This window comes from Netta rufina (genome assembly GCF_964035555.1).
Source record: "Netta rufina genome assembly, chromosome: Z".
Classification (NCBI taxonomy): Eukaryota; Metazoa; Chordata; class Aves; order Anseriformes; family Anatidae; genus Netta; species Netta rufina.
In genome coordinates, this window is record NC_140126.1 from 33,578,596 (window position 1) to 33,601,594 (window position 22,999).

Consider the following 22,999-nt stretch of genomic DNA (forward strand, 5'->3'; position numbering starts at 1 on the left):
CAAGGTGTCCTGTATTTTTCCATTTCAGTGAACCAGACCATTATTCTTTTATCTGCTTTCTTAAATTGCATAAAATGTCACATAGTTAAAGGAAAATCACCTACTCCATTTTGAAATGAAAAAAAGTTTTTCACTGACAGCTAAGACTTGCTACTGACCTGTTGTCTCAGCCCAATTTTCTAGCACATTTCCTGGGTAAAGTTAGTGTTCTCCACTCACAGCTGACCTTGAATGAAATGGACTCAGGTCATTGACAAAAGCGCCCCAAGTCAGAAACTGCACCTGTAAAAGCATGGCACAAGAATCTTGGGGCATTCACTTTTTTTCTGCCAATACTTTGTTTTCCTTGGTCAGCAAGTTGCAAGTGGGGTATGTGATACGAATGCTCCTTTTCTTTCTCTTTTTTTTTTTTTTTTTTTTTTTTTTTTTTTTTTTTCCAGTTCAACAGCATGGAAGAGTTAGTCTGCCAAGAACCAGAGCCAGTATGAACATTTTCATAATGACATCTGCAGAATTTCCTAACACTATTAAAAGAACATTCAACGCTCCAAGTGTATGCATTTGTGTATGTGTGTGTGTATACCTATAAAACACATCTCAGAGTGAATGTCTTACTGGTACTGGCAGGTACCATTATAAGGTAGAGGTCTTCACACATTAAGCTAAGGACAACTAGCAGACCACATACTTGCAAGTTGCTTCCAGCACACTTCCATCTAATAAAAACAGTTTCCATCTACCAGCTGTAGTTTGAGCCAGTAGAGCAAGATTTATTCACACTGTTTTACAAAGTTTATACTGGCCATTCATTCTCTGCTTTACAAGTCAAGCTGCCTTAATCCAGCTTCAAATCCTGATGCTTTCCTGCCTGTGATGTAGGATAGGAACTGATTGCCCCAATAGCCCTCCCTGTCTATCTGGTGAGTTTTGCTTTCTCTGTGGAAGTGATTAACAAGTGACAGGAAAATATATCTGAAGGAGCAGGAAATGCAGAAGACAGAACCACTGACCTGGAGTAAGTAGAGGTACAGCAGCTGCAGACTGGGAGAGGTAAATTGGCAGCAGTATACTAGAAAGCCCACACACATGAGCACAAAACAAATCATGCAAATAAAATACAAAGAGTAAAGGAAGTACACCCTATCCTTACCTGGAGTCTAAACATTTAATTTCCTCTGTTCTACCTAATAATGTTACTTAATGCTTCCAATAACAAAAATTAATACTTGTGAGAAGTGAGATTGATCCTGAAGTGGGAAGTGGAAAAAGTAGCCTATGGTACGAACTCTTCCTTAAAAACTAATTCTTAGAGTGGAAATGTTCAGATCTGAAGTTCCAGAACACCGGTCCATACTCTGGTGACCTAGAAAAAGTACTATGCAGGCATGATTTTAAGCATAGCCACCACAGGGCCAAGCACCAAGGAAGACAGTACCCTGAGATATGCACCTGTGAGAGGCAGCATCTCCTCTTGTAGGTTCTTCATATTCCAATGATTTTTGCATACCCTGAATGCTGGATGCCATTGCCCTGTGTAGAGGCAAAGTTCTGCCAACTGGCAGAATTTTTCTTTTGAGAGGCAGCATCTCACAGACCCTGCTGAGTTTCTACCAGCACACTTAACCTCTAATTTGAAAATGAAAAAAAAACAGTCTGGCACACCACCTGTAAAACTATCTGGCTCTTCTGTAGACTGCAAAGCACTCTCACTCTGAAGCAGGCATCTGTCCAAAAGAGATAATGGCAAATTGAGAGCCCCAGGCAGCAACTCTGAAGTCGTATCATAAGATAGTCCAATGAAGTATTTATAATTAAAATATCCTCTTTGGACATCAAAAGAAAAAAAGCTGTAAACAAAAGAAGAAATTTCTGAGGCCATGAATTCTCTTGAGATGTCCACATTTTCAGAAAAAGTCATGTTTGGGTATCAATTCATTAAAAATGTATGCCTAAAGTCTCTATGACAAAACGAGTAGTAAGCCTAACAGGCATACATAAATAAAAATGCCCATTTGAGGGAAATGCTTAAAAATTAGGTTCCATGCTTGCATATTATCATTCCTGTTTTTTTGTTTGTTTGTTTTTTGTTTGTTTGTTGTTTTTTTTTTCTAGAAAACTAGAAAGTCGAAAAAGAATTTTTTAGTGCTAGAACAAGCATATAAAAATATATATATACAATGCAAAAATCTATCACTACTAATAATAAGAGACAATTATGTTCCTGAAAAAGCAAGTTGTTCCTAGTGCAATTAAACTTCTTGCTCACTTCTGAACCAACTTCTTTACTGAGGAAAAGACAAAATAATTAATCACAACAGAAAGAAGGAAAATGTATTTTATTAGCTAATAGGATATGACTCCTTTAAGATACTGAAGTGCGAAAATACTTTATGTGTGCATTAAGAAGAGTGTATCAAATAACCACAAGCATCCATACATTAACACAGTAATTACTGGGATATATCAATGGAACATTGCAACATACGTCCTTGCGTGTTGTATATATTTTATTTTACTGTTCACTAGAACAACAGCTTAAACAGCTCCAAGTTATTCCCTACAGAGCTGTAATTAGTGCTTAAAGTGCAACCAAAAGAAGTGTTGGCTGAAACCTGAAATCTGAACCTGTGGAATGCTGGAATGAATTTCCCATTTTCCTAAACAAAATAGTGCCAGCTAAAGGGCTGTGTGAATTGCACTTCTGGTTTAGACTCTCTCTCCTTATTATCATTACTTCTGTTGATGATATTGTTACTGGGATAAAATAGATTGTGTATTGTAAATAAGATAAGAGAGAGGTTTTCCAAACTTTTTGTAAGACAAGGCATCTCTAGTAAATAATAGATGACCAAAGAAAATGGGTACTGTGTAAGAAAGAAAGCTGCGTTAGGACTAGGTAAGGGATGTATTTCACATGCAAACACCCATTCTGTGGAGAGGTTTAGGCAGTTGCGGTTACTTTTGTACTATCATGTGATTAAACACTGGAGAGGAAGCTATGTCTACTAGAACCATATGACTTGTTTCACTCGTTAAACTCTTCCTTACAGAAGGCTTCAGGTTTTCAAGATAATTACTGAACTTCTTCCCGCGTAACACACAGAATTGTGTAGACACTGTTGTTGCTCAAGTCCTTAGAAGCATGTGAAGAAAGGGGATAAGCAACTCCATTCATATTTCAAAAAGTCTCTCTTTGAAATGCATATACTTCAAGTGTATGGAAAGAGACCCATTTTGCCAAAGCTGCTTTTGACTATTGGCAATCCAAACTAAGATTTATTCCACATCATGAATGGTGTGGTTTTTCATGTTCAACTATATCACCTGTTTCAGGTTGGGCACCCAAAATCAGAGGCCACTTTTCACAACTAGTCCAAAAACAGTAATGCTATTCTGGCTTGTTATAACAGTTTCCATATATGTGTGAGAATGGATGAGGTAACTAAACAGTTTTGGTTTCCAGTACACTTTGTGACATTGTAAGGAAACTGGACATTTTGAGGTATATTTTCCTGTAACTCTCATTCCAAAGTTTCCTGCCCTTTAGGATTTGTATATTCCAGTTAATGTAATGTAAGAACATTTCTGGTACATTATTTCTTTTTCTGCATATATTTTTTTACTACATGTTAACTTTCTGTGAAAAAAATCTCTTTCCCCATAAAGCAAAGGAGATGAATTTTAAGATTAGTTTTGATTATATATTTCCAAAAGAAAATAAGATGCATAGTATCATAATTCATTCAGGTATCACTGAAGTAAAGCCCAAGCTCTACTTCATTTCCTGGAAGGTAATATCCCTAATTCTACTTTTACTGACTGCTTAAAGTTGCTAACTGGGTGCAAACTAGGTAGGCCAAAGAATTATTAGCTTAACGATGTGCTGAGGTTGTTACCTAACCTGATTTTTGCTGGGCACTCTCAGTTTGGAAAAGACTAAATCACATCAAGGATAAACCACACTTGGAAAAACATTAAGGCATCCTGATATAAATCTATTAGCTGCATACAAGGAAATGAAGCCTGTAGGTAACAAATACATGATGGTGGACAAACTCCTGGAAAACGGTGACTCTTAAAGGCAGTTTAGGGTCATGGCAGATAACCAGCTGGCAATGAGCTTCCCTAAAATTTAGTCTGATTTTTGGATCTCTAAGTAGAATGAGTATGAATATGTGCAGGGAGCAGGGAAACAGTATTATCGCTGCATAGAGAAAGCTGCAAATTCTGTGCCCCATTCTGGTATCCACATTTGAAAAAATAATGCTGGGAAACAGAAAGTGCTTCAGAAAAGAACTACAGGAATGAACAGTGGTTTGGAAATTCTGACTACCAGAAGGAAAATTAATATATAAAACATTATTGTTCAAGGCTTTAGAACAGATTTTGAAGGACGGAGTAATAGGCACCAAAGTCAATGGAATGCAGCACACACTGAATTTAGAAATCAAGATAAACCTTTTAAGATATTTTCAGATAACTTATTTTATGCAGAGAAATGAATTAGAATCAGTCTATCCGGTTTCTACAAAGCATGTATAGAACTCTGAAGAATCAGTAATGAAACAAAATAAAAGTTAATATTACAGCAAGCTGGAAGTGGAAATGTCTGCACTGGAGATGTGGGCTGTGCTGGGGAATCAGAATCCACAGGGTTGAGGAAGTTATGAGCAGAGTGTTTTAAGAATGAAACAAAGCTATTTGGTGATTTTGAAATTAAAAAAAAAAAAAAAAAAAGAATGGTAATGAATCTACTAATTACTACTACCCGCATTCAAGAACAGAATTCAGGTTGAAAGACGTGGAGGGAATCACCACTATGGACAGCAAGGAGACGGACAGCTTAAATGTTAAGAAGTTAGAGTGGCTTGTTTAGCACAGCAAAGTGAAGTCTGAGAGAGGATGTGACTGTGTTCTATAAATATGTCAAATGCTAAAAAGATAGGGGAAAAACTATTTAAGCTGAAGAACAATTTTGACACAGCAACAAATGGACAAATACTGCATGTGAGAAAATCTCGCTAAAATTTAGAAGACAATCTCTAACAAATACATTAGTGATGGCTGCGAAACAGTTACCCAGCAGAAATAGAGGGGGAATTTTTTTCTAATTCATTCTAAAATAGAAATTGCTGAATGTATTTACAGGACATGATGTCTGTGAACTGTACTAGATGACCTACACGTCCATTTCCTGCTTTATGTTCCAACTTAATTTATTCAAGAGATCACTTGGCTAATATCTGTAATTACTTACAGGTGGAGATTTTTAACACCATAAGGTAAACCATAAATGTAGCAGAAAAGGCAATTTACAGTGGAAAGGAAAATAACAAATTTAGATGATCAATAAGTTACTTATTTTAATAATGAAGGTACGTAGTGACTTCCAAAGCAGTGGACGTAACAGGTTTAATAGAGTCATAGAATCAATAAGGTTGGAAAAGACCTCCAAGATCATTGGTCCAACCATTGCCCTACCACCGTCACCCACTAAACCATGTCCCTAAGCACCACATCCAACTTTTCCTCAAATACCCCCAGGGATGGTGACACCACCTCACTTGGCAACTCGTGCCAATGCCTGACTAATCTTTCTGAGAAGAAATGTCTCTTAATTTCCAACCCGACCCCCCCCTGGAGCAACTTGAGACCATTCCCTCTTGTCCTATCACTAGTTATATATGAGAAGAGGCAGACTCTCAGCTCCCCACACCTTCCCTTCAGGTAGTTGCAGAGAGCACTAAGGTCTCCCCTGAGCCTCCTCTTCTCCAGACTAAACCCCAGTTCCCTCAGCCACTCCTCACAGGACTTGTGCTCCAGGCCCTTCAACAGCTTCGCTGCCCTTCTCTGGGCAAGCTCCAGGGCCTCGATGTCCTTCTTGCAGTGAGGGGCCCAAAGCTGAACACAGTACTTGAGGTGTGGCCTCACCAGAGCTGAGAACAGGGGGGTGATCACTTCCCTGGTCCTGCTGGCTACACTGTTCCTGATACAAGCCAGGATACTGTCGGCCTTCTTTGCCATCTGGGCATGTTGCTGGCCAGTTGAGGACTGATAATTGTCTTTTCTTATTTCAGAAATATAAGTGTTGCAAGCCAACAGTACAGCGTCATGTTATCAGAAGGCAGAATTACAATAGTAAAACTCAATACCATTTCTCCGGTTTTGGTACACAGTCAATCTCCCCCTGTACTACAAAGATACCCAAACTTTAACTTGTTCTGTTGAAGTAAATACACTATTATATCCTGAATAATAGATACAACAGGCATACACAGCATATATGCAATACATGTAACAGGCCAATGCCAGGACATAACATGAAGTTACATGAGCATACTGGAAGTCTTATCTTTTGCATCCTTAACCCAAGCACAACACTAATTCTGACAGTGAGTCTTCAGTGAGTAGGTTTTGAGCAACTAATTAGAGCTGTGCAGGAACTCTTGTGCATGCAGATGTTATCTATGTATGATCCGAGTTTAACATACAAATAGCTACGTGTTCATTTGGTCATAGACTACTGATGTAAAGGGTGAACAAATACAACACACAGTTTAAAAAAAATATGGCATTAACTTCTATGAATCATATTTCAGTGTATAAAATGATAGCTATTTTGTAAGTTATTTTGAGAATTATTGTTTTTTGAAGTTTCCTTGCAGGAATTTGTCTTTGATTTTTACAGTGTAATGTTCTAGCAAAGCAGAACAGAGTAACTCCTCTTTTCATAGGCAACACATCCTACTCAAAATGATGCAGAGATGTGATGACAGGAGAAGCCAATAGCTTTTTTAAATAAATGTAAGAGAAATCTATCCACGGCAAAACACAGGCAACAAACGTGGTCCTGAACTCTTGAAAATTTTGAACAATCTCTTCCATTTTTGGAGTAGAGACATTTATTAATAGCAGCAATAATAATAAAAATGTGAATTTCAATTATTTTTTTCTTCTCCTTTGCCTTCCCTTCTGTTCTTTTTGCTTCTCTTCCCTTTCTCTCTCTTCCATCAGAGTAGGAGGCTTGTTTAGTGATTGTAAGTAAGCCTTCCACTCCCAGCAAACACTTTGAACACACTCTGCAGCCAAAGTTGGTGAAGCGAGAGAGATGAGAAGGGGCAGTGATGATGGGAGGGAAGGCACCAAGCCAAGTTCTCACAAGAAGTTCAGCCACACAGCATCTGATCATTAATGTCCGTCAAACATTTTGGCTTGTGTCCAGCTTGCTAAACAGAATGGTGTCATGGCAATAAAATGAAGTCTCCTGTGCTGATGCAGGCAGAAAGCCAACAATTCCCATGTAGATTTCACTGCCTATCTGCCCTCTTAGTTTTTATTAAGGATGACCTGTCACTGATTTTGACTACCTTATGCATACCTCACAACAAATAATGCTAAACATGCAGTTGGTGGGATGCTGGGAGGGGTGAGATAAGTAGCTCTTTGAAACTCTGCTCCATAAAACATAATCAGGGATCACATTCTCCAGAAAGTTAACTATTAGGTCCTTGTCAAACAACAGTGAAAAAACAAGTCAGAATATCTGAAATGCATTATTCCCCAAATGATGTTGAAACTGATCCTAGAATACGCTTATTTGTAGGAACAAAAAATTAACTAGTTACAATGCTGTATCCTGGAGCCATGAATCAGAGAATATAAATCTCTAAAGTGGTTATAACATTGGGCTTAAAGCCTGTGAGATACAGGCAGATACCTTAAAATTTAAAAGTAATTTGGTTTTATTTATCTGAATCAAGGATGGGGTTTTGTGTTCTCCCTTTTGTCTCAGACCCAGCAAAGTCTTATCATATGACTTGGCCACAATCATGTTTAGTCATGCTAAGCATGTTTGTTCTTGAACACAGGGTGAGATGTGACATCACATACCTAATCTTTTATTGAATATGTTACCTTTGGACATATTGACCTTTGTTCTGCTGTTCTGCATTATTATGGGTGAATTGTTTCTGAGATTATTAGGTGACTTCTTATGCATTAGTATTTAAGACACAAGTCTCCCAGAATTTTCTATCCTTATGAGTACACTATTACCAAGAAAAGAACATTGTCAACTGGAACCATAATATAAAGGGAGCTTTTATATTTGCATAGAAATTGTTTGATTGCAAAGTCTTCAAGGTTTCTCTTTGAACCCAAGTATGCAAATTTAATAGAATTAAACAAAATACCCTGAAGATGACAGAAAGTAATGGTACTCAAGACAGGTTTAAAAATTGGCTTCCTCTTCCTTTACCTGGATCCTGGGCAGAATGATAAAAGCATATTTAACTTGTGGTTTAGGTTTTCATTTCATAAATTCAGTTATTACTCAGTATCCTTTCTTTAAATAGATTTGTCTATTTCAATTTATGGCATGTGCTGTCTCTCTGGAACTCTATGGAAAAACTGTACAGTCATTTATCTTTGTTATTTTGTGCAGGATTTGGAAGAAGTAATCATATTAGCTCAGCAGATTTAAAAATAATAATAGTTCTAAAACACCCTGCATGAGCTGTTAATTGGAATAATGTGCACTAAAGATAAACTATCTTATTATTTATTTATTTATTTATTTATTTATAGAATCATAGAATCATAGAATATCCTGAGTTGGAAGGGACCCTTAAGGATCATCAAGTCCAACTCTTGACACCGCACAGGTCTACCCAAAAGTTCAGACCATGTGCCTAAGTGCACAGTCCAATCTCTTCTTAAATTCAGACAGGCTCGGTGCAGTGACCACTTCCCTGGGGAGCCTGTTCCAGTGTGCAACCACCCTCTCTGTGAAGAACCCCCTCCTGACGTCCAGCCTAAATTTCCCCTGCCTCAGCTTAACCCCGTTTCCGCGGGTCCTGTCACTAGTGTTAATGGAGAAAAGGTCTCCTGCCTCTCTTCTAGGTTGGAAGAGACCTCAAGGTCATCGAGTCCAACCTCTGACCTAACGCTAACAGTCCCCACTAAACCATTTCCCTAAGCTCTACATCTAAACGTCTTTTAAAGACCTCCAGGGATGGTGACTCCACCACTTCCCTGGGCAGCCTGTTCCAGTGCCTCACAACCCTTTCAGTGAAGAAGTTCTTCCTAACATCTAACCTAAAACTCCCCTGGCTCAACTTAAGCCCATTCCCCCTCGTCCTGTCACCAGGCACGTGGGAGAACAGACCAACCCCCACCTCGCTACAGCCTCCCTTGAGGTACCTAAAAAGAGCGATAAGGTCACCCCTGAGCCTCCTCTTCTCCAGGCTGAACAAGCCCAGCTCCCTCAGCCGCTCCTCATAGCACTTGTTCTCCAGGCCCCTCACCAGCTTCGTCGCCCTTCTCTGAACCCGCTCAAGCACCTCGATGTCCTTCTTGTAGCGAGGGGCCCAAAATTGAACACAGTACTCGAGGTGCGGCCTCACCAGAGCTGAGTACAGGGGGACGATCACCTCCCTAGCCCTGCTGGTCACATTGTTCCTGATACAAGCCAGGATGCCGTTGGCCTTCTTGGCCACCTGAGCACACTGCTGGCTCATATTCAGCCGACTATCCCGACTAGCCGACTATTCAACTTGCTGTCTACCACAACCCCCAGATCCCTCTCTTCTAGGCTGCTCTCCAGCGTCTCATCGCCCAGTCTGTACGTGCAGCCAGGGTTTCCCCATCCCAGGTGCAGGACCCGGCACTTGCTCTTATTGAACTTCATGCGGTTGGTGATCGCCCAGCTCTCCAACCTGTCCAGATCCCTCTGCAAGGCCTTTACGCCCTCATTTGAGTCCACAACTCCTCCAAGTTTGGTGTCATCAGCAAACTTGCTCAAAATACCTTCTATTCCTACATCCAGATCGTTTATAAAAATATTGAAAAGTACCGGCCCTAAAATGGAGCCTTGAGGGACCCCACTGGTGACCACCCGCCAGCCTGACACAGCCCCATTTACCATAACCCTTTGGGCCCTGCCCGTTAGCCAATTGCTCACCCATCGTATGATGTTTTTATTTAGCTGTATGGTGGACATTTTGTCCAGTAGGATCCTATGGGAAACCGTGTCAAAAGCCTTGCTGAAGTCCAAAAAAATCACATCAGCTGGTTTCCCTTGGTCCACCATACGGGTGATCTTATCATAAAAGGAAATCAGGTTAGTTAGGCAGGACCTACCCTTCACAAACCCATGCTGGCTGGGACCAATGACTGCTTTGTCCCCCAGGTGCACCTCAATAAGTTCGAGAACCAACTTCTCCATGATTTTACCAGGCACTGACGTGAGAATCATTTTTCATAGAAAAATGATCATAGAATCATAGAATCATTTTTCCCCAAGGATCCTAGACTCCCATCAAGAAACTCCCAACAAGAAACTGTGGCTGTTGCATCCATTTCTTTTTTACTTTATTAATATAATAAAAAGATCAGTTAGTTTAATTATATTCTAATCAAAGTTATTATCCCGCATCACCTTTCTTTTTCCTAATTAAACAAATTAAGCATAATTTCCTTTTCAAATTCTTTTTAAAAATCCCAATCTTTTTCATTTCTGTTCTGTTTTTTAAAATAATATCCAGTTGTCTCCACATATGCACAATACATGAAAAATATCAGTTTTGAATATTTGTGTAGATCTGATAAAAGTTCTTGACAAATTATCCTGTAACAATGTTACTTCAATTTACATCACAGACACTGGATATAATAATGTTGTTGTCCAGATCAATATTTCTAAAAGAGAAGGTCAAGATCTGTCCACATTGTAATATGCAATTTTGTCTGCCTATTTTTATTTGCACAATTATTGTGACTGCTTAACTAAAGAGAACAAGAACAAATTCATCCTGAAGTCATTTTGGGTCTGGAAATTAAGCCTATTAATGAAGGTGATAATTGAAACATACACCTACAACCTTTCAGTGTATATTATATTTCAAAGAATGAAATATAATATACACTGAAATATAATATAATAATCTCAAATTAGAGATTAACCTTAAGCATTTAAAAAAATATCAGTATGATTTTCTAAAATATCTGAGTTTTGTAAAAGTCTTAAAGAGAGTACTTATTTCCTTGAAAAAGATTTTAAAGTTTTTATAATCAGAACTAGACAAGATTTCCAAATATATGGAAGTACTTAGATCTATGTTTTTGGATGATGCCAAGCTGTGTGGTGTGTTTGACACATACAAGGGAAGAGATGCCATCCAGGGGGATCTGGACAGGCTTGAGAGATGGGCCTATGTGAACCTCATGAATTTCAACAATGCCAAACAAATGCAAGGTTGGGGCAATCCCAAACATGAATACAGGCTGGGTGATGAATGGATGGAGTGCACCCCTGAGGAGAAGTACTTGTGGGTGTTGGTGAAAGAAAAAATTAACATGAGCCAGCAATGTATGCTTGCATCCTATAAAGCCAACATTACATTGGGCTGCAGGAAAAGAAGAGTGGCCAGCAGGTCAAGGGAGATAATTCTCCCCCTCTCTCATGAGACCACATCTGGAGTGCTGCATTCAGCTGTGGGGTCTCCAGCACAAGAAGGACATGGACTTGTTGAAGATTGTCCAGAAGAGGGTCACAAAGATGATCAAAGGGCTGGAGCACCAATCCTATGAAAAAAGGCTGAGAGAGCTGGGGCTGTTCAGCCTCGAAAAGAGGAGGCTTCATGGAGACCTTATAGCAGTCTTCCAACATTTAAAGAGGGGGACAGACGGGGAGGCACTCTATCAGAGAATGTAGCTACAGGACAAGGCGCAATAGTTTTAAACTAAAAGAGGGGAGATAGATTAGATATGAGGAAGAAATTCTTCACTAAGAGGTGGTGAGGCACTAGAACAGGTTGCCCAGGAAGCTTTGGATGATTGGACTTATTCAAGGCCAGGTTAGATGGGGCTTTGGGCAACCTGGGAGCCCAGTGGGAGGTGCCCTTGCCCATGCAAGGGGGATTGTAATTAGATGATCTTCAAGGTTCCTTCCAACCCAAGCCATTCTGTGATTCTATGATATTATTCAACTCTGAATGGGCAACCTTGTGCAGAACAAAAAGTTGATAAAATGAAACAGAAGGGAAACCACCACAAAAATAGTAACAATTTGACTCACATCAAATATGACTTCTACTATTTCTTTTAAAAAATATCAAAAACAAACAAACAAACAAACAAAAACACGATTACCACTGTAAAATGAAATCCTATGTTTCCACTATATACTGGTATTCTCTCAAATTACAGCTGCAATAATTACAATGGAACAAGGATGCTTGTAGGCAAGATCCACACTCTAGGAAGATTAATCCACATTTCTTATTTATACTGGATTTATCAAGTTTAAAATTCTAATAAGGAAATGGCTGAGTTCTGTGGGTACAGAAATTTGGGCTAAACTTTCCATGGAATATGAAATTTAAACTAACACATATATATGTTTGGACATAATTATTATTTTTTGAGTGTGCTTCAACAATTGAACAATGTTTGCCCCTACATCCTGCAGTTCCTTTAGTCTTGCTTCATCACCTTATTGTTTTTCTTTTCATGCTCATTGTCAAAAACAGTAGTAAGCTTCAGTGGGGTGACAGTGAGTTGTTATTCCAGCTGAAAAGAGGAATTATGATGCATGGGAAGCAGCAAAGGAGAGGTATTTGGCCTTCTCACACACTTGTGCTGCTCTAAGAGTATTTCAATAACAGATAATGATTACTAATTACAGCAGAGCTCTCCGGGGACAGACTCTCCGGGGACAGACTCTCTCCGGGGACAGACTCTATTTTCAGACATTAAATATTGTACAAAAAGTAAAAGCACAAATTTGCAGCTCCACACTGAAAAGTCTTCAGATGACCCAGTGAAAGGAAGGCAGTGGTATGTGGTATGTTGTTGCATGGTTATTTTAGAGCATTTATGGTGTTGACCTTAATGAGAGGTATTTTTAATATCATATACCATGGGAAGCACACTGTAGTTGTTGTTAGTTTACTACTTAAGTAATTGTTCTTCATAACTTAGCTGCAAGGTAGTTCAGCATATATTGTTACCTACATAATTGGGGCAGGAGAGGGAAAGTGTGAGAGTAAATAATTTATGCAACTTTGTAAAGGAAAACAAAATGAGCCAGTGATGTCGCTGTGATTAGAACTGAAGAATTCACAGCTTGTTTGAGGTTTGAGTGGTTAGGCAATGTTTATGGTGACAATGGGTGTCAATTTTATGTTGCATTAGTCAAGTATATTGTAAATCACCTGAAACACTGAACTATGCATACAGACTGTCATTGTGACTGGATGCCCCTGTGAATTTGCCTGTTTCCCCTATGCACCCATTGCCTATTTCCTGTTATGGCTATTTTTGATGGTATATCTTGAATTAATATGATCTCTCAGTGGTAGACACTGTCTCTTATACATGGCACAAATTTTCTAGGCTGCATGTTAGCTATAGTTTGCTAAAATCATCCTGACATATCTGGTAAAACTTGCCCATTTAAATAATAGTTGCACTTTCCAATCTTGCTGCATAGTGTTACCACGTTCCATTAATTATGTTCCAGTTTCACCTTGGTCCAATTGCTTCAGACTCTTTATGCAAATGTTTCATATTAATCCCTTCTCTGATTGTAGAGTTATTCACCATTGAACTAGCAAGTCTCCTGCTATGTTCAAAATAATGCTCAGGCCTTCAAGCACAGAGCTTTAAATTCCTTTCCATCCAGTCTGCTACAGTGGAAAGAGGTGTGAGCACTGGAAAACTAGGCATTTCCTGATCTGTTTAACAGACAGGAGGATAAAAGGAAGAAGCAAAAATTGGCTTCTGACATCACAGGTTCTTCTAACTACTAGCTTCCTTCTGTGGTGTGATTTGTTTGACAGTTGCTTATTAAAGAATATTGAAACAGTCTTAGATTTAGGGTATATAGATATATTTAGGGATATAGAGATTTTTGGGATTTTGTGCACTGTATTACATAAGATTTTTGAGCTATATCACTGAGAAATTGTAATACTACAAACTTGTAGAGAAATTTATACAGAAGTTATAGAAAGAGTGTAAGTTCTCTGAGACCAGAGATAAACTCTAAAAGAAACACGAATGTAGACTTTTTTTAGCTTCCAACTTCCTATTAAAACTATAAAACTTCCATTAAGAAATCAAGTAAAACTAGGCAACAAACGAAAAGAAAGAAGAAGGAAAAACAGTCAAAGGTTTTTGCTTTAAAATTTCATTGCAGTTTTGATTTGATGACTTGGCACTGCTGTGCAAAATAACATTTTTCAGTCTCATTTTTTTTCTTGCAGAATGACATTGGTACCTCAGGGCAGGTTTAAAGGACACTGAGGATGATGTATTCTGATTGACAATGAACACAGCTAGTTGATACACCAGGAAGGACTGGCCATCAAGTCAATGAAAATGTATTTTTAGATTCATACAAATTAAGCTTTTATTCTTTCCTTCAGAATCCTTTTCTCTTCCCCATGCAGTACACTTGGATGTACCAGGTATGTGTACCCTTACAGTTTCACATGACAACAGATTCAGAAGATACACTCTGAATTCCACCTACCATTCTGATGCCATTCTCAAAAGCCTGACGTGCTAGAGAAGCAGGTCCATCCACAGTCTTACCGTCGTCATCAGGCCCCCAGCTGGCACTGTAGATGTGGATGTGCTGGGGATTCAGGCTCAGAGACTTTGCTTCTACCATGTCTGTCACATCTCCATCCAGCATCCGTACACCTTCAGGATGAAAGACACAATGAACAGGACAAACAAATTCAAAATGCTTTTTTTTTTTTTTTTCTTCCCAGTGAGAACTGTTGTGTAGGTTATTGGAATGAATGATCATAAGGATTTCTAGTGTGGAAAAAAATCTCTTTGAATATATGTTTCTCCAATGAAAAAAAATATTTCCATATAAAAAATACAGAAAGGAAATAGTATTACAGTCTTTCTTTGAGTTTTAAAAGCTATCTACTTAGTTTATCCACTGTACAACTCTCAAACTTTAGCATCAAATTTTTATGTTGAAAACTTCTTTTAAAAGAACTTGAACAGTGAAATGTTTGTGTGTTTCACTTGAAGATACAGTATATGATTTTATTTCTCCTTATATACAGCTGTGAAACTGCAGCATACAAACTGAGACCTTTACAGTCCTACATATGCTAATAGGCATAAAAATAGGATCTCTATTGACAGGTAAACATGGAAATGAATATTCCTTCATTTTATGAGGCTGAAAAAAAAACAGTGGGAAGAAAGCTCATGTGTGCAGATACTTAAGTACACATAGTAGCAAGGCAACGTTAGGAAGTCACAATCAAATATTCAATGTACCACGTTATTCAACCTGAAACTACAATATTGTGAACATTCTCCTCTATGAAGAAGCTTTTGTATGGTACAGTCTGAAATTTTTGTGCTAAAAAAATCTATTCACATGAATTTTGACAAGACAACGTGCCAGCCCTTCTAAAGTGAATGGTATTATTATATTTTAAGATCAGTAGAATAAGTAAGGCTTAAAACTGGTAACTAAAGAAACTTTTGACTACGATTTTGACTGAAGTTAAGCTCTGACTGAGAAAAGCACCATAACCAGTCTTACCCTAAATAGGGAAGAGCACCTTCATACAGCTAGTGTGACATTTGATCAAAGAGATATTAAATATTACACCATAATTAGCATAGAACTGTAAAGAGTAATGATCACTTCCACAATTAACTAGTTTGAAGCTTTTTCCCCTTTAAAAGACAACTGCTATTTTAAAGCCAAATTTACATATTTTAATTACAGACATATTCTACGTTGGTCATGAGTTCAGACTGCAGTAACTTGAGTGTTTACCAAGACCTTAACTTTCAGTTAACAAAAGGCATAGGGGCTGCTTTGTTGATAGAGGGAGAGAGGGTCTTTTTTTTTGTCTTTTTTTTTTTCTCTCACTCTAATTGACTCAAAAATGAAAAGTGATCATATTTCTAAGTTCACACAAAAGCTGCTCATGTTTTGTGAGATAATAAACTTGTCCAAGCAGTGATCTCACTATGAACTTTACTTTATAAAAAAGCCATTAAAACAAATTTAGGAATCTCAGGTTTTATTTTTCTTCCTCAGCATAATCTCAGAAAATTAATGATGGGTGGAAGCTATGTTCTCATTTCTTTCAAACACATTAAAATATACTTCATTCTAAATAAAGACAATAAAAGGTACACCACATTTGAAATAAGGAAGATAAGACTTCCCTTTATGTTTCTGTGACTATGTAGCAAGCCTAAATTATACAGCATTCACCTGGTGAGCAGTAACTCCTAATGCTGCCATGGCATTTGAAATAATTCATACTAGTTTTCTTAGGTGATGGCAAAGTGGTCAAAAAAGCTATATAGACAAGGTCGTACCTTAGGTCTTGCTCTGTTCTGCCAACAAATGACAGACATGTTTCAAGTGTAACTTTGATCAATGGGTGGCTCATTAGCTATTAAAAAAACTCTTTTCTTTCTCTCTCTCCCCTCCATTTCTTCTTCTTCTTCTTCTTCTTCCCCCCTTCCCACCCCCAAAAATCTGAAGGAGTTCATTTTGCCAATCACAGAACCTCCAAACTGCTTTTGGCACATGGTGATAGCACAACAAAAGCTGTCCAGAAGGCAATTAGCAGACTGTGTTTCCAGACTGTTCCACCTAAGACTTTAGAGCACTGTAAACTTTTTCCAATATTTTCAGTAAGTGCCAAAATGTAAGTGGCATTTTAGTCAGAACAAACTTTCAGCAAATCGCAGGAAACATGCAAAACTGAGCTGAAAGAAAGGTTTCTTCTAAAATGTTTGTTTTTAATCAGAATCTGACTTAAGCTTAAAAAAACAGCTGAACTAATTCCTCGTCAGCTGAAGACAATCTACATCTGTTGTGCTGTAACTCAGTGTAACTGTTTTCCCGTCAGGATTCCAGCCCAGCCAAGTAACTAAGCACCCAAATCCCTGCAGATGCTTTGCAACTTCCACAACCAGTCTGCAGCAATAACAACAGGCTAACCATCCCTTCCTATGAAAAGCCCCACGTGCTCTGTAGGTGGTAATTTGTTATATGTGAATATTATGGAGGGTCACACATTTAAAAAAAAAAAATCTACCCCTTTTGTGCATTGGCTTGTCTTTTAATGAAAGGGGCCTGTGGCTGAGCTAAGCACAAACTACAGACACATTGCATATTTTTTTTACAAGAAGCATCCCACAACCTATAAAAGAATTGAAGGTCCAAATTGTATTTTTTTTCTCAGATTTTTGTATCTGTGGATTAAGTCCCCACTCATACCATTTTAAGAGAAGATTTGGACTTTTAAAGGATCTTCTTTTTGACGTGCTTTGTGGTTAGAGATTCTTAAGTGTGTGGAAATGAATCAAGGAGTGCAAATACATTTAGATGAAAAGTGACCATTACTGGTGGATAACTTGTTAATGACTTTTTATCACAGAGGTCGTTAATTGGATTTGCTCAGCTGCCAGTATTTGATAGAATATTGATGGGAAGGATTTATTTTTCCCTTTGCTTTATTTCCTTGCTATCTTTTATGTCTCTAGAGATGCAGCAACTCCCATTTTGATTTGAGGTAAGGAATACTCATCTTGGCAGAACAAATTCCACATCACCACTGGCAGGTGCTACTCTGTGTAAAAAAAATATAACTGTGTTACCTTGACTCTAATTTCTTCTCCAAAAAGGCCAAAGGAGGGTCTTTAAATCCTTGGGAAATAAGTGAGCTGAACACTAGTTCAGCATAATATGATTCAACATTTTTACACTCCATCTGGCCTGTGGAGAGGGAACACAACCGCTGCATATTCACATGTGTAGCTTATGGCTTTTCTGAGGGAAGGAAGAGAGGCAGGCCAAATACAGGTCGGTGGCTAAACTCGTACATATAGGCACCTAGTGGAAGGGAAAACTCAACCTCCCTTCTCAACATTCTGAAACTCCCTCTGGTCTCTGATTTTCTGCAGATGGTCTGCTGAGGCCTTATTTTCAAATGCCAATGATTTTTAAAGACACTACATTATCACACTGCCACTATAATATTTTTGTCTCTCTTTAAAGAATTATGTTCGTTCTCGCTGTGGAGTGAATGCTCCACAGAACTATTGGGCTGAACAGAGAGAATAAAATTTTTACTCAGGTTAGAACAATGAAATTTCTTGAAGTCTACTATATTTTTAGCACAAAATAAGCGAACACATTATGAAAAAGGCACACAGTTTTTGCTCTTCACAGAAATTGAGTTCATACCATATCCTTCTGAAACATTTTATACTATATTTAGAAAAAACTGTGATTCTGCTAATATGCCTGTTGTTGTTGTTTCTCTAAAATATTGTCATTGGACAATCCTAATGGTGAATAAATAATAGCCCATTAAGAAGCCACTGTTAATAATGGAGAGCTTCCCAAGCACATGCCCAGGCTGTCACAGGCTGTGTGAATATCCAACTCACAAGTTAAACTTTTACTCCAGAAGTCACCTTTTATTTTTATCATTTAACTAACTCTCCTCAGATGCTGGTTTGAATGCAGTAAATCTGTTCATAGCCGCTACTACATGATTGAATGCCATGCCAACATGAGACAATCTGTTCATCTGCCACAAGCTCACTTGGCCAGTTCAAATTTTTTAAAGCCTTCTGACATGGTAACTTCATGCTGGAAGGCTATCTGTTCATCTGCATCACCCTAGCCATATGTTAGATTAGGTATTGTCTACCCTCTTGAAGCCATCAGGAAAACAGAAAGGTGCCATTAGGTTTCCATTGTGTGCTTTGGCTAATTTGAAATGCAGTTGTGATCACATTTGATTTGAATCAAACTTTTACCATTCCAGTAGAGAAGAGATACAGTATTATTAATTGTGGAAACAGCCCCAGCCCTGTCTGCTTGTATTTTTTAACTGTCCTCTACTGTGTATTTAGGTAAACACATTTCTGTTTTCACAAAGGGGCTCTATTTTAGATCAGTAAATCAGTTAATAAGTTTGAGCTGTAGGTCTTTGTACTGAAAGCCAATATGATACCAATATCATGTTTTCATCAAAAATACAGGAAGCAACCTTACTTGAAGCATTACAATCTGGCTCAGGCAGGCTACAGCCTAGAAGACATGTAGATGACATCTTGGCAGTCTTTTCCAGTTGCCAAAGGTATTGACCAGCCATTGGTTAAGAATTGATAGAATTGGAACCTCTTGGCTGAACAGAGCAAAAAAGTATTACCAGATTTCACACTTTAGACAATAATCTGACTGGTCACAGGGATCAAAAGAAGATTCTCTCCAACCACAGCCAAACAACACAACAAAGTTTTAAGTTTTCACATTGTTTTATTTTAGAGTGACATGCAAATATTTGTACTTTTACTTCTGATTTGTCAAAGCTCATTACTTGGAGCTCTCAATCTGCGAGAAAACCCAGATGTCAAAGTTCTAGGTTTTGTATTTTCATGCAAGGTCTCACTTCCTATGCTCCTGTGTGTATTGAGAGGCAGTGTTCCCAGGAGCACTGGAGAAGTGTCACCACAGACAAACTCCTTCAGTACTGGTCTTTACCACCCTAACACTGTGATTTCCTTGTTAACACAGCTAAGTTTGTTACCCAAACAAATCTCCTTCTCTTGTTGAGAAAGGTCTGCATGTGGCATTTAGCACAAATGTCTCTTTGGTGACTTTTTTTTTTTTTTTTTTTGTGGTGGGAGATTGTTTCACATACCTCCAATCTTGGCATTAAAGGCGATTCCCACTGTGCAGTGTGAGTTGTTTGCAGTGGCTGCCACTTCTCCAGCACAACGGGTTCCATGCCTAGAGTCAGACAAACATTTTTTCAAGTAAGCACAGACTGTTGGGATTTACAGGCATTGGCTTTGCTCATCCTCAGGTGCTAAAAGTGCAACTATCCACAATGTCCTGCACTATTTAATGACCCATAGTAATTTATACTCACATTACAATATTCCTCTGAATGCGTTCTAACATTATTATTACAATCATCTTAACCTGCTCTTGACAGGGTTTCTAGCTATCATAAACACACATGATTTGTAGCAAAGACATAAAAAGATGACACATAATTCCCTGTAACAGAAAGAACTCTTGGACACCAATTCTTAATTTTGAACCAATACTTAGGTTATAGACAGAATTTTTGTCCTGCATTCTCCCACAATCTCCTCACGTTGCTAGCATTTATATTACTATACAGCATTCAGTGAGCACCCTCAGTAGCCACAGCATGAGCCACACTTTTCCATGAAGATGAGACTGTTACAATGTCCGTACTGCTCTTCACAGCCATGCCTAAGACATATAAGTCAGGTACGCTCAAAGCTGCCATATAGGCATGTTCTGGTCTTGTCTTGGTCTAACCCTGCAAGCCTGGTGTCTTACCAGGACCTGAAAAACCAGCTGGCAGCATAGTTGATCTATGTACAAGATCTAGTGTGGGGCAGTTGGGCTGCAGAAGTAGCATCTTAACAAGCTGCTGAAGGTGAATGCAAAACCTCTGGTGGTTGCTTACACCCCTCCTCACTGTGCAAGGCTAGAGTGGGATGTCTTGGCTAAACCTGATCCATGCTCTCTACAGTATGATGGTGGTCATTCATATGGCCACTATGGTAGGAAAGCTGTCCCTGCTTTTTGAGATTTTTGCCTGCAATATGGGCTTCACAGGGTGATTTCCATGAGTAAGTTTTCCCTCATCCTTGTGCAATTAACCATCCCCATTGCATAAATATGACACAACCAACAAGGAAGAGACAGAGAACTTTAGATTGTTGCTGTGGAGAGAAGATAAAGAGTTTCAGACCAGACAGGAAAAGAGATGGGAAGTTTATGAGATGAAGACAGATAATGTGGCTTGGGTAGACACAAAGTAAGGAGTTTAAAAAGTCAATGCAAAAAATTGATAACAACATGGCTACCACTTCAGAGGAGGCGAAGTGAAGTCAGTTGTATACACAGGCACTCTTCTGCTAGTGGTGGTTGACAGACTGCTTACATAGACATCTGGAGTACATGGGTGTTTTTGAGCTAAGGTTGACGCCCACGTTACAGACAAGAATCACAGTTGCTTTCTCTTGGTACAGCTTGTTTTCAGTAGAGTCATTCCTTATTTCCATATTATTAGCGTAACTTTTTCCCCTTAACCTTTCGAGACATTTAGATGAGAAACACTATGACAACTTGTTTGGAATGGCTTAATGTAAACCAAGAACAACAACCAAGAGACATGACTAGGAATTAAAAAGAGGATACAAAAAAAGAAGCGATAGAAGTGATCAGCACTAACCTGTTAGAATTTCAAACAAGACAATTCAATTTAATTCAATTTATCAGGTAAGTTATATATATTTATTCTATGAAGAAAGTGTAATCTTTAGTTACAAAACCTAAGTGACAAGTTACATGTTGATGAATCCTAATGCTGGATTAAGGTTTCACAACTCTATGTATATCTTGTCAAATCTCTTCCTATTAATCTGTTCACAATTCATCATCTAGTTGCCAAACTCGACCAGAGGCTTTTTTTAAGATTTAATTTGAAGTTTCTTTTTCATATGAAGCCTAATTTTCAAGCCTGATTTTCTTCATTTTGAGAAAGCTGGTCTAACTGAAAATGTTACAGCAATTCTTGTAGATAACTAGCAATAGAACGAGAGGGAATGGCCTCAAGTTGTGCCAGAGGAGGTTTAGGTTAGAAATTAGGAGACATTTCTTCTCAGAAAGAGTGGTCAGACATTGTAATGTGTTGCCCAGGAAGTGGTGGAGTCACTGTCCCTAGGGGTGTTTAAGGAATGGTTGGATGTGCTACTCAGAGACATGGTTTAGTGGGCAATATTGACAGTAGGTGGACCAGATGACCTTGGAGGTCTTTTCCAACCTTAATGATTCTATTATTGAATTATTTTCAAAAATCTGAAGTCAATTTTGGAATCACAGATAAAAATGAGTTTTAAAAAGATCCTTGTTCATTTTCAAGTATTTTCAAATAACATTCAAATAGCACTTCAAATATTGTTCAAATAATGTATTTGAAGCAGCGCCCATCTAAAATGAATGCAAATTTAAAGGAAAATGTTGTTCTTAAGAGTTGCCTTCAAGACACATGATTCCCAAACTTCCTCTTCCTACTTTATGACTTTGTTAGGTCTCACAGGTAAGTTTAGACGTATTACAACTCAGATATCAAAGCAGAGATTGCTATAATCACTCACATCACTCTGGTGCATATGTTTTATTAACAAATTGCAGCCTGCGTGGTGAAATGCAGGCTGAGATGCTGCTTCCAAGAGAGAGGCTGTGTAGGCAAGGTACCCTCCTGGGTGCCAAGATTGGGAAAACATGAAAGGGCAGTTATGTGAGGAAGGTTTTTCAGCTGAGAAAGGGGTCAGGTAAAACCTCCCCCTTGAGGGAATGCTGCCTGAAAAGAAATGGAAGAAACAGCTTGAGTTTCTCTGTGGTTCACAGAAGAGTACACGGACACCTGCTGCCTTGTTAATCATATCTACTGAGCACCAACAAAAGATTAGATTTCCACTGGATCACCAAAAAGATCCTGTTCACTCCAGCGCCAGTTAATGTTTTGTAGATGGGACACAGAGGGCATGTGTGGTAGGTGTGGAGGGAGCAAAGCATAACTGCCCCTTCAGCAAGCCACAGTACCATGGGATTAAATGCAATGTGAAACCATACCACAAATTCCATCTGAAGTGGAAGTGGCTGCAATGGTAGGCATACTTCTAACTTCTGTAAGAAGTAGCCAAGGCTTTAAGTGTGGCATGGAGTTATGATGACATATACTTATTGAATTAAAGAACAGTATGAAATTTCATGTAAATTTCTGGTAAAGCATATTCCAGAGAGAACTATATCTTTGGACAAATATGCAAGTTAAATTAACTTTGCTGTAACTTTGTCTTCTTCACACATTGGAAAATCCTTTTTTTTTATTATATCTTTAGTATAGTAATGGTAAAAATTTATTTTGTAAGC

General features: G+C 38.4%; 1 protein-coding gene across 1 annotated transcript in view; it reads right to left on the minus strand.

Annotated features, from left to right (window-relative positions):
- The window catches only part of PCSK5 (proprotein convertase subtilisin/kexin type 5), a gene marked incomplete at both ends in the record, with an annotated part of 228,492 nt that overhangs the window by 128,500 nt on the left and 76,993 nt on the right, over nucleotides 1-22,999 (minus strand). Inside the window, 2 exons of the mRNA XM_084305562.1 lie at nucleotides 14,537-14,709; nucleotides 19,722-19,810. Coding sequence (XP_084161688.1) covers nucleotides 14,537-14,709; nucleotides 19,722-19,810 — 262 coding nt within the window. The remainder of the gene's footprint in view (nucleotides 1-14,536; nucleotides 14,710-19,721; nucleotides 19,811-22,999) is intronic.